The sequence below is a fragment of the Macrosteles quadrilineatus genome, unplaced genomic scaffold, assembly GCF_028750875.1.
Source record: "Macrosteles quadrilineatus isolate MER2022 unplaced genomic scaffold, UCM_ALF_1.0 Scaffold_9__3_contigs__length_116548681, whole genome shotgun sequence".
Lineage (NCBI taxonomy): Eukaryota > Metazoa > Arthropoda > Insecta > Hemiptera > Cicadellidae > Macrosteles > Macrosteles quadrilineatus.
In genome coordinates this window covers 93,390,288-93,403,451 of record NW_026542602.1, presented here as the reverse complement: position 1 = coordinate 93,403,451, position 13,164 = coordinate 93,390,288, and the positions used below count along the sequence as shown (strand labels likewise).

Sequence of the window (13,164 nt, the reverse complement as noted above, 5' to 3'; positions counted from 1 at the left end):
TTCCTATAAAGTTAATATTATATCAAACAAATAATTATAGTAAGTTGACAAATCCGATAAATCTCTGTTGGAGAAGATCAACTAAAAAAGTTTAAAATAAACATATTTCCAATCAGAATCTTTATATAGAATCTATTATTTAGAAGAAATAAAAACACAATCAAAAGCATGAAAAATAATAAAGTTCCGGGAATAGACGGAATAACCATAGAATTACTAAAAGCAGGAGGAGACGGACTAAGCAGACAAATACATAAACTTATTCTAAAGATTTGGGAACAGGAGACAATTCCAAAGGACTGGCAAGAGGCTATCATAATCCCAGTATTTAAAAAAGGAGACAAGCGTAATTGTAACAATTATAGAGGAATTTCATTGTTAGCAAGCACCTACAAAGTACTCTCAAAAGTAATACAGAGGAGACTAGAAGAGTATGTGGAAACAATCATTGGAGAACACCAGGCTGGTTTTATAAGGAGAGGAAAATCAGATCAAATTTTAATTCTAAAAGAATCAATTGCCAAACATTGGGAATATAACCAAAATTTCTTCTGCTTATTTGTGGATTTCGCCAAAGCATACGACAGCCTCAACAGGCAGCGTACTTGGGAAATAATGGAGAGTTTTGGGATACCGGAAAAACTAATAAGGTTGTCCAGTTTAAGTGTAGTTAACTTAAGATGTAAGGTCAAAGTAGAAGAAGAAATGTCTGACGATTTTGAAGTGGATACAGGAGTTAGACAAGGTGATGGACTTTCCCCCACTCTATTTAATATAGCCCTGGAAGACTACCTGCGAAAAGTAAAAAACTCTAATATTGGAATCAAAATTGGCAAATCCTTAAACATTTTAGCCTTTGCAGATGATTTAGTTTTGATGGCAAAAACCAAACAAGACTTAATAGACCTCACACAATTACTAGTTTTAAACACAGAAAAAACAGGATTAAAAATAAATGACTCAAAGACTAACTATATGATAGTAGGGAGGACCCAAGAAGACCTTAGGGAAGATGATTTTCTGGAAGTTATAAGCCACAGATTTAGAAGAGTAGATACATTTACATACCTGGGTACCGTAATATCAGGACAAAGCAGAGAAGATCTAGAAATACAGAATAGACTAAATGCCGCAAACAAAAGTCTCTATGCCTGCAATAAATTAATGAGCTCAAAATTATTATCCCACACAACAAAATTACGTCTGTATAAAACAATAATCCGACCAGTAATTTTATATGGCTCAGAGACTTGGATCCTGAACAAAAAAGAAGAAAGAAAAATAATAGTTTTTTAAAATAAAGTATTGAGGAAAAGTTTTGGCCCAACGCTAGAAAATGGAGAGTGGAGGAAGAGGCACAACCAGGAAGTAAGAGAAATGTACAAAAATGCAGACATCATCGGAGAAATAAGAAGTAGGATACTAAAATGGGCAGGACACATACTAAGAAGAGAAGAAGAGTCAAACCTGAAGAACATTCTGAAGGGAACACTAGAGGGACGAAGACTTTAGGGGGACCAAAGACTAAATGGTGGAACCAGGTGCAACAAGACATGAGGCGGCTGGGAATTGGGAGAGGAGGATGCTGAAGAAAGAGACGGATGGAGGTGCTGTGTTGCTGAGGCCAAGTACCGACTGGGGTACAAATGGCCAGGGCAGTAAGTAAGTAAGTAAGTAAGGCCTAGGTACTAGTCCATAGTATCTCCAGGGGTTTTTTCATTTTTAGAAATTAGATTTTTAATGGTGATTTTCCAATAAAAACCCATAAAAAACTAAAAATAGGACTTTCTCGAATGTGGCCCGAATGATATTGATACAAATTTAGTATGTTGCAGCCCTTTAAATATTGAACAAAATGGTAGCAATATCATTCCTGTAACAATTACGGTTTACAAGTTATTGTAAATCATGTTATTTTCCATTTAAAAAATGCCAAAAAATAAGAGAAAATCTTTTTTTTAAGACGGTTTTGATTGAAATTAGTATGTGATGGTCCTTATAATTCTAAACGACATAGTGCAATCCCCCATTTTTGTAAAGTTACGGTTTAAAAGTTAATGCAACTTTTGTGATTTTACCTGTCTACTCTCATTGCTTAGCCATGATAAAGGGTGTTGACAAGCTAATGAAAGAGTCTATGTGTCAGAATGCTGTTTATTTTCGATTGTGAAATATTAATTTAAAAACTACTGAATCGACTGAGATCAATTTATTTTTAAGAGCCACATTAATATTTTCTGTGTCAGCGTGGGTTATAGATACTTTTCTCCATATCTCTGCCCATCCAATCATTATCACTATCCATATAATGTTATGGATATTTTTGTTACATCATACCTACAGTTATTTTTATTAGTTTTTTCAATCTTTTTGTAGAAGTAATGTCTACCTTCCTTTTACGTTTAAATTTAGTTTTCTACTATTTTATTGAAAATAAAAAAGAGTAAAGGGAAAAATCAAGGATCCTATATTACTTTGATAAGAAAATGTCAATAAACTATAATTGTTTGTTTGTCTATCAATATATTTGCTTACACTGTTGATAAATTGCTTCATTTCACGCTATGTTGCTTTTAATTACAAAAATAACCTCTAATGTTTTCCTTATTAATATGAACCTTGCGGACGGCTGAATTTTTATTTCAGGATTAGTGTTGCCTAAGTATTATTTTGAGGCTTCTGATTGGCTGAGGGAACATCATTACCGCGACGATACAGACGATGTCAACGGCCTCGGTGGTGTAGTGGATAGAGTGCTAGGCTGATAATCCGAAGGACCTGGGTTTCGAATCCCACCCATTGCACTACATTTTTGTATTGGATTGTATTCATTGTCAACAAGTTTGGTTGGTTTGGTTAGGTTATAACGGTTTAATTTTATAATTAAAACATTATGAAATTGAATTTGACCCATTTATAGTTTTATTTTATGAACAGAAATATTTTTTCGGTTAAACCTTCATTTGATTTTTCATTGTTAGCAAGTCTGGTTAGTTTGGTTAGGTTATGATAGTTTAATTTTATAATTAAAAAAAATATAAAATAGGATTTGAGGCATTTATAATTTGATTTTATGAACAGAACTATTTTTTCGATTAATAAACCTTCATTATATTTTTTCATTGTCAGCACGTTTGGTTGGTTTGGTTAGGTTATGACGGTTTAATTTCATAATCAAAAAAATATAAAATTGAATTTGAGGCATTTATAATTTTATTCTATGAACAAAAATAATTTTTCAATTACTAAACCTTCGTTATAGTCAATCAGAAGCCTCTAAATGACACTGTTGGCAAAATTAATCCTGAAAAACAAATTGTCCTATCGGACGAATCATGGAGGGATGTTTCAATCAGTTATAAACCAAGTATTTCTATTCATTTGGTTATATTAATAATGGGTTCATAGATAGGTATACAAATATTCCTTGCACTAAACTATAAAAAAATAATAGATTACATTACTGCTATTTTCACCATGTCCTGCTTTTGATTCTTTACTAGCAAGCAAGCACACGTGTAAAGCGTTTTGGATTGAATAAAGAACCCTGTTTTTCAAAAGCAAGACATAGTCAAAAAAGCAATTAGTGTAATCTTTTAGTACGGCATATTTTTTATACCTATTTATGAACCCATTATTACATCTTTTGCCCGTTATAGTTTCTACCTTCCTTAAGTTTAAATTATCTAATGAAAAATGTTATTCTTCTTCCCAACTTGTTCCTTAGATATACAAAAATAAGAATTTTCAAGTATCATAATTAACAGAGAACCTTTTTCATATTGTACTGATGTCAATGTGCCAAAGTATCTAACGATAGCTTCACATATTTTGTTAATATAAAAAAAAACACTATGGTATTTCTTATGTATTAACTAACATAATTACCTTTCTCATAATCCTAAACCATGATAAAATTTGGGTTATTTGGTTCACATTAAAGGGTGTATTTCGATGTAAGAGGGACAGGTTCAATTCCATCGTATGAAAAAATAAGGGGTTCGAAGTACTTTCCCTCAAAATCGTTTGTGACTCTTTGTTTAAAAAGCCAATGGTGTTAAGCACTAACAAATAAAAATATATGAAAATCAATTAAATCTCCTTAGCATAACACTATCCAAATTTATTGTGTTAATTGACTGATTAAATAAATATTTTCAAATCCCCAAGCAATTTTAATCCAAACTAAAGCAATCAAGTTGGAAAATTTCAATCCAACACTCTTCAACTTTCCAATGTCTTGTCTTCACTATGGCTCAATAGCCCGGAGCTTGTAAACAATGAACAATACCCCCCCACCCCCATCATCAAACCCCTCTCATTTCCCCTTCTGACAGCCCATCCAACCCTGCCATAGTTGTTCTTCCAATTAAATGTTCAGAGACCATTTAACATTTGTTGTCTTACGCTGCAAACTGTCTTGGATACAACATTTACAATCAGATCCCGCCTTTAAGCTTGATCATTGTGAAAGAAGTTTTAATTGGTTACAAAAATAAAGTATAATATAAGGATTGAATTATGAACTATTCTGTATAAAGTAGGTACTCAGTTTGTATAAGCTAAATAATGTTTGGGTGTTGTAAACAAAAGACAATTTTACAGAATGCCTACATCAACGCAATAAAACTGCAGGATTTGTTTAGATAAACTCTAATCAAAACTCCTTAAATATTCAGTTCTTCATTTTTTTAAACATTTTGATTAAAAATTCAATATTTTTAAGCCTATGGACGATTCAAGATTAATTTAAATTATTATGTCATCCTTTTTAAGAAGATAGCAAAAGTGTGCTGAACACATTCATCATTCTTTTAATTTTGTTCCTCTCAGATATTAATTTCTGAAGATGAACTGATGAACATTGTTGGAAACTGTAAATCCAGGAAATATTCTTCCCTGGCATCCCTAAGGACCATTAATAAAAGTCCCTTACTCGGGGTGTAGGGGGTTGTTTTTGTTTGATACTGCTAAAAGGGTTTTCTTGCCCTTTAAGTGTTCCCTGGCTTGTGTGTTTGGTAACTGGTGATAAAGTATTCCACACATCTTCTTGCCATTTAGACATCATCATCTTTGAGTATAGTCGTTATATAAATTTCAACATGTCTTAAATGTGATTAATAGAATTGTGAGAATCTTAATCCATATTTCATAAAATTATTAACTTTATTCATGCACCCTTTTATACTATCAAAGCTGGTCATGTTGATTTCTACATGTAATTATGAACATCTAAAAACACCATAGAACAAAAATACAAGTTGTAGGACAAAGCAAATGTAAACTTCCTGAATTGTTATTTATATATGTTCAACTTCAACCACTATCACTTTGTACCCTAGTCTATGAAGTCATTTAATCACACTTCAAATCAAATCAATCAATCTTTATTCCGAGACAACAATGTATAAAAATCATACAATGTTGTATAGGCTGCGTCAATATGTAAATTAATAAAACATTTCAAAGGTCAAATTGTCAAAATATTCATCTAAGTCATAAAAACAGTATTTCAATAACAAATTCTTAACAGCTATTTTAAATATATCATCTATCTAATGGTAACTCTTGAATATAATATGGTAGATGATTGAATAACTTAATCGAGGAATATTTAAAGCTTTTTTGAGTAATACTATAAGTACAGTAATAATTTCTTAGTTTAGCACAGTTTCTGGTCTTATAACTATGGACATCACAGTGGGAAGACAAAGTGTTTAAGTTCTTTTTACAATACATAAGACAGTGAAAAATATATATACAAATAAGAGGCATGACAGATAAACAACTAAAAATGGGCTTACAATGAGTTTTTGGTGGAACAACAGCAATTAATCTAAGAGCTCTCTTCTGCAACACAAATAAAGATTTTACATAACCACAATTAGCCCAAAGAATGGTACCATAGGTAAGATGACAGTGTATGTATCTATAGTAAACAGTAAGCAGAACTTCCATTGAAACAACATTTTTTAGTTTTCTTAATACAGGGTGCGGCAGAAAGAACTCCCCTATTAGGAAAGCTAATAAAAACAAAACTAAGTAAGATATGACATTTTTATTGTTATTAACCAAAAACACACATTATGCCATTTTAAAAAATATAAAATTATAGTGCTTTAAATAAAATGTTGTTTTAATAATCGATAATTTAAAATTATCGTGTTTTAAATAAAATATCATTTAAATGGCGGCCTCCAGTGTTAACACATTGGTTCAAACGTTCCCAGTAGTTGTCCATTACCTTTCGGGTCATATCGGGTGAGATGGCTGCAACTGTATAAACATACCTTTGGATATTTTAACAGCTACAAATTCTATGTGTCATTCCCACTTCAAGTTGCTCTGAATTAAGATACCTAAAAATTTAACAGGTTGTTGATGAGAATCTGTGTTAGCATAAGGAATTTTCAGATCTTGCGTTTTATTTAAATTTAAAGATAGTTTATTAAAATTACACCAGTCTACCATTGTATTAACAGAGCCAACAGTGATTCCATTCTGCAAGTCCTTATGTGTTTTAAAATTTAGACACACATCATCAGCATACATATAACAAGAAACACATTCATTCTGTAAATTATAAGGCATATCATTAACATAAATAATAAACAACAAAGGTCCTAGGATCGACCCTTGCGGAACGCCATGATGAGTCTCCACCAAATCTGACAGAACACTTAACTACTGTTGGTAAAATTACAGGTTTGGTAAAATTATAAACTATAAACTCTACCCTTGTGGTTTAGAGTCAGTGGTAAGTCACATGGATAAGACAGTCCAGAGATAAGATAGGACAGCAATATATTGCTTATTAACTTAATGCTTTCATTGTGCCTTCTTTTTGTGAATTTTCCAAATAAGTTCATTGGCTGATATTGGCTTTATTGGTATCATTTACTATCATATTTATTGGTCCCGTCATTGGCTTTATGTATCTACAGTCCCAAAATGCACTAGTTCAAATGTACTAGGTACAATGTACTTCATCCCGTAGTACAAATGATGACCAACATTTCACAATTCTCTCATTCAGTACATATCTACAGTTGTGCGCTTAATGACCAATACCAATACTTGGCTTAAAATACCTACTATGTAAGGTCGCCATTTCATCGAACAGTATTAACAGTATTAACCAATAATCATGGATACAAACTCAGTTTTGAACCATTTATGCTGCTGACTTTTCTCCGAATTAAAACGGAGACCTTCTACACTCTGCGGGTAGCACTATATGCACTCAGATACCCAGCCATGTTATCAACAAACAAATTATTTCAATGTCAAATATAGTGTTATCTATATTTTGGTAAAATATATGTCAATATTGTATTATAGTATTGAACATTCGATGAAACTAAAATATTTATTTGTTTTCCAGCTGCACTCCCCCCAAAGAATGCTGTTCTCTCGGATGTTGCTACCTGTACCCTCCCCCTGCCCCAAACTTCTTCAGTCTTGTTAACTGGAATCACTGGTATCTATGGTGAGTATGTCATTTGGCTGTTCACTTTGGTTCTTTAGTTCTACACTTCATATTTTATGCTTTACATGTTCTAAAAAACTACTTTAACCTGGAGAATAAGTAGTAACTTAAATTGTCACAAGTATGATAATGTAAATAAATTTTCATTCAATATTTGATTCTACCTCCATTTTATCATTTAGATGTTTGAAGTTGGATCTAAATACACAAATGTTATTGTTAGTTCTGTACGGTGCACTGTAGAGGTCGTGTTTTGTTTAAAATTTGTTTATTTCAGTCTAAAATCTCGTTTGAACAAAAAAACTATTTAATCATAAACAATACCTCGTCTCCCAGTCATATAACCAAAAAGTAAGCACAAATTACGGAATTAACACTAAAATGATGGACACAAAATTGCATCAACACTAGTGATCACCAGACATGAACTAAGCATGAAAAACTAGCTTCAGAATTTACAATGGGATGAGAGATCTACTTGTGTCGGTAAGTCTGTGATTATAGTTTCTCTGTTGTTAAATCTAATTGTTGTAAGTCTTTAAGTGTCTTCCATTGAAACTACTTACGTAACACCTTTTTAGGCCATTTTACAAATTGTGTAAATAAAAGCTGACAAAGCAATAACACTATCACAAAAGTAAAATATAAAATATAAAGTTAAAGTCCGCTCAGCCTTACAGTTCTCTGTTGGTACTGTGACTCAGTGGCAGTTCCAAGGAGGCGGGGGGGGGGGGGGGGGGCTACAGGGGCTAAAGCCCCCCAATGGACCCTGGAAAAATAAATTTAAACATTTTTTTCTGCTGAAACGTAACGTAGGTTTTGAGACACAGTTATAGAAATTAAAAATGGCTTTGGAAAGTCGCCAAGAGGTTTTTAAAATACTAATTTTTCTGAAGGAGGACACCCGACCCCCTTTTTCAATGGAGTCCCCCGGTACGGTATCCCTTCCACAATGAAGGTCCTAAAACCGCCACTGCTGTGACTAAAACATGAGGGTTAACAGAGAAGTATACAGGTACAAAAATGTTAACCCAAATACAGTTAGATTAGTCGGTGGCTCAGTTGGTAGTGTCACAGACTTCGGGCCCAAGGCAGCAATTTTGTGGGTTCGGATCCTGGTCACTGCCGCAAAAATGTTATCAGTACAGTTCACCTTCATACTGTACCGGATCACCCCTTGCTTTGCTGGATACGTTCCACGCACAGATCTGTAGTCTATGTGGACAGGAAAATGCAAGGTTAAAAGCGGCCGCCCAACCTCTTTTTGTATAATAATAATAAAAAAGGTTAGGGGCAACAAAAAGGTAGTCTTAACATTACTACAGAGTACAAGCGCACCACATAGAAAAAGCGGTATAGTTTCATTTTTTTTTTTTTTTTTTTTTTTTTTTTTTTTTTTTTTAATAGAGGGCCAGGCTTACAAGTTACCATGGGATTGCATCGCAGCTAGAAAAGCTTATTGTGCACCCTCGTTCACAGATCCTCATTCTCCGTCAAATCCCAGGTCTTTGGTGAACCGTGAGAGTCTTTTTTTTACTATGGTGACCTGTTGTTCCCTTTGATCTCCCACCAATAGGCCAAGGGATCTCATACGCAGACCTTGTAGGGCTGGACACATAAATATACCTGCACAGCTTTCACAAGGACTCTGGCTGGGGCAAGCCGTAGCGAGATTTCCCCGAAAGGACTCAGCTCCTGAACTTGCTTGACCAGCCAATCCTTTGTGGCTGCGTCAGCACAACCTCCACCTTTCTTCCTGGAGGCTTCATTAGAGTCAGCTTTGGGGGTACCACCCTTGCCCTGCTTTTTCCCAGCATCCTAGTTCCCGGAGGAACTGGCTTTGCAGGCAGCAGAGTTAGGGTGCTTGGCAGCCCACACCAGCCTCCTCTCACTTCTGGATAGCACCTTTTCACCTTTGGCTAAAGCATCCGCTATCCTCTGTCTTTGCAACTCACCCCTGGAAAGTTGTTTTTCGTACGAGGGATCTCATACGCAGACCTTGTAGGGCTGGGTACATAAATATACCTTCACAGCTTTCACAAGGTCTCTGGCTGGGGCAAGCCGTAGCGAGATTTTCCTGAAAGGACTCAGCTCCTGAACTTGCTTGACCAGCCAATCCTTTGTGGCTGCGTTAGCACAGCCTCCACCTTTCTTCCTGGAGGCTTCATTAGAGTCAGCTTTGGGGGTACCACCCTTGCTCTGCTTTTTCCCAGCATCCTAGCTCCCGGAGGAACTGGCTTTGCAGGCAGCAGAGTTAGGGTGCTTGGCAGCCCACACCAGCCTCCTCTCACTTCTGAATAGCACCTTTTCGCCTTTGGCTTAAGCATCCGCTATCCTTCATCTTTGCAACTCGCCCCTGGAAAGTCGTTTTTCGTTCCTTTCCGGTTTCTGCGAGCTTGTCGTCATCGTCAGATTTCAGTAGACCTTCCTCCTCCATTTGGGTCAGATTGTCTACATTGTTCTCACGAATACCGGGTATTTAAGTCCACCTCCCCAGTGACCCGATTAGAGAGGTGAGGGGTGCGTACGACTGGGTTACCCCTGGTTCCCAGATGGCTCCGTTAAGACACTGAATATTAGGCCCCCAGTGCCACAAGACTCTTGGCACGGATCGCATTACACCTTAGTCTAGGGCCCCCCTCACTTGGTTCAGTAGGTGGACCAACACCCAGTGGCAGAAGGTAGCTCTCCGCAGCTAACAAGTGAGAGTTGGGGTTTAGGTTGTGGCCAATCTGCCGAACCAACCCCGCATGCGAGGTTTGGCCGGAACGGCGCGAAATTTTCTCCCACTCACTAAACCCCCATACCTTCCTCATGGTTTCATGATAATAGGTCATTCACAGGGAGGATCAGATAACATAAAAAGTAGGTAACGATTGATTGGATACTAAAGATAATACTATATTGTACAAAATCATATAGTAGTGTATTTCCTTATAAAGTTCCCTTAAATTATTTGTATCACGTAACTAACAATAATACAAAATAACAATATATAAAATAACAAAAAAATAATATTAAAACTGAAAAAAAAATTAATTAAGTCAACAAAATCAGCCAGATAACAAGGTCAAATCGATCAATTATAAAACGTTTCGACACCTCGTTAAACAAACCTTCACAGTGACAATTATGACTTTTGTGACTATTAGTTCAGTTAGAATTTTTGATAAATGAGTCGACACTCATCTATAACTGATCTCTCATCATTTCAATCTCAAATGAGTACAGTTGATGAAGCATTCAATCGGAATTAATTTAATTGAAGTGGAATGTTTTCCTAAGACAAGACCATCATTCAAAGCTCTGTTTGATCATTTGTCTCGCGAGACTCTCTGCTTGTGACAAAGACAGATTGTCTGATACCTACATTTGGCTCCTGCACGCTCTATATCACCAAGCAATTGATTTTCTGAGGTTAAAATACGTCTTCCCCAGCCCTTATCAATCTTCACCTCAATTAGAAATTGGATTGAATGAAAGAGTAATTTTTAATAACTATAAAAGAAACTGAATTTGAGTGTGGGATTAATCGAAGTCAAGAAAGATGCTTTAATGACATTAGGATTAGAGTAAATGGTTGTTCCTTTTGTTCACAATAATAATAATAATATTAACACTAATTAAATCTTTGCATAAAGAAACTGTCATAAATAATACATATCACTAACATTGTTGAAACTTTATGGCAGTGATACTTAATTGCAAAGGTTTTAGGATTTTTAATACTTACTCTAATAATTTGTAATCTTGATTTTAGACTATGAATATTTATTTTCTGTAGTTCTTAAAAATCATGTTTATCAAAAATCCATTGATGCAAAAGTTACATATGGATGTATGGTGAGGTTTTGTGATGCTGTTTTTACTTAAAGACTCTATAATTGTTTGAAATAATACGGTACCTAACCCAATGGAAGTAAAACCTTGAAGGTAATTTTTACGTCCAAGAAAGGCCAGGTACAATAGTTCTTTAATCTTATTTATACCAAATATGTATGAGTAATAACATTAAACATTTAAATGGGTAAAAAAAATACATAAATAAAAAATATCTTTAAATGGAGATAAATGTTCTCTGCTGAATACACTTATTGAAATTTCAAAACAAACCTTGTACAAAACAAGTTCTAATCCAAAAGATAAAAATGCAGCACTGAGAAAAACTACTCTAACCTTTCCAATAAGAGAAGCCATTAAAGTTGCCCCAAAGGAAGCATCCGTTGGCGCAACAAAAACACCCCGGATTCACCTGATAAGGTTTACTTTGTTGGTGACATTCTTTCCTTTTCAGTTTTCCACTGATCCACCTCAATACCTCGAAAAGACTTCTGTCTGATGCAGACTTTATTTCATCTTCAGTTTCTAGCAGGGTAAAATCTAAAGGTATATAGGGAGTCTAAACAATCAATTACGGTTTGGTGTAGGGGTCTATATCTGTTTTACATTGTAGAACTATACTTGTTTTATCTTCTTGCTTGTTCGTTTGAATTCTTATGTTTTAGTTTGGTGGGCAGTGTATTTATAGTGTTAGCAAAACGGGAGTGCCGATGGAGACCTGTGGGGTGCGTGCATTTGAAGGAACTTGACCTGGTCTCCATCGGCACTCCTGTTTTGCTAACACTGTAGATTGTAGTTGGATGTATATATTTTTTTAAGGGGTTGGTGTCCTCTTTTACCTTGCATTTGTCTACCCACTTGGGCCACAGAGGCCTGCGTGCTTGAAACGTATCCAGTAAAGCAAGGGGTGGAGCAATGATAAAAAGTATTGGCACAAACCAGGATACAAACCGCCATAACTGCGAAACGACGAAACTAAACTGCCTTCGGCCTGAAGCCCGTGGCACTACCGACTGAACATGTGAATGTGATAAGAAATTGGATTATTGTATACTTTATCACCCATTACTTTCTAAAATTGTGATGCACTTTGTGAATAGTTTAATTTAAAAGTAAATTTAACTAAGAAGTTTCCCTTAGTTACATTAACTACCAAAGCCTAGAGAACATACAACTTTGTAGAAGATATTTGAGGCTCTAATGGAGTATGTGCCACCTCTAATATTTCAATAACATTTTGATTCACAATTGCTAGGCTCTATATAAAAAGCCAAGTAAAATCTTATGGGTGATTTAAAAAAAAGACGCATCTAAGTAGTCCTTTACATTTGTTTGAAATATGTAAATTTGGCACAGGTGCATGGGCGTCATCGGCCTGGCGCTGGTGTGTGTTGTGTGTGGCTGCGGTCTCTGGCGCAAGAGAGACTCACCAAACCAAGACGCAGCGTCGGAGCCTGACAGCGCCGGATCTTGCTGCCAACCGCCTCACTATAGCCGGTGCTCCTCCTTCCATCAGCCTCCCCCACCTCCTTACTCAGAGGTATGGAAATACGTAATGTAGTTTATTTGTTATTTTTTTATCCTTGGAAGCTATAGGTGCCTGGAATGGTTTTTCACATTACTTTGGGCGACATGCTATACGCAATATAGTACCATTGATTGTTACTCTGATGATAAAGTGAAGCCTAATGATGTACTCTAATTATGTTAAATACTGTAATGAGTAATTATGTTAAGGACTAATGTCTTTGAAGAGTTAAGAGGTTATTCACACAGCGAGTACTAATCAGACATATTCACTCGTGCTGCTTAATACCTTTGATTATGGATAGAAC

The 13,164-nt window shown here is 35.4% G+C and overlaps 1 protein-coding gene across 2 annotated transcripts in view; it reads left to right on the top strand.

Annotated features, from left to right (window-relative positions):
- Positions 1-13,164, top strand: part of LOC129002063 (uncharacterized) — a 103,726-nt gene that overhangs the window by 68,361 nt on the left and 22,201 nt on the right. For both annotated transcript variants that reach the window (XM_054429573.1, XM_054429574.1), the window contains 2 exons: positions 7,385-7,489; positions 12,686-12,869. In XM_054429573.1, coding sequence (XP_054285548.1) covers positions 7,385-7,489; positions 12,686-12,869 — 289 coding nt within the window. The remainder of the gene's footprint in view (positions 1-7,384; positions 7,490-12,685; positions 12,870-13,164) is intronic.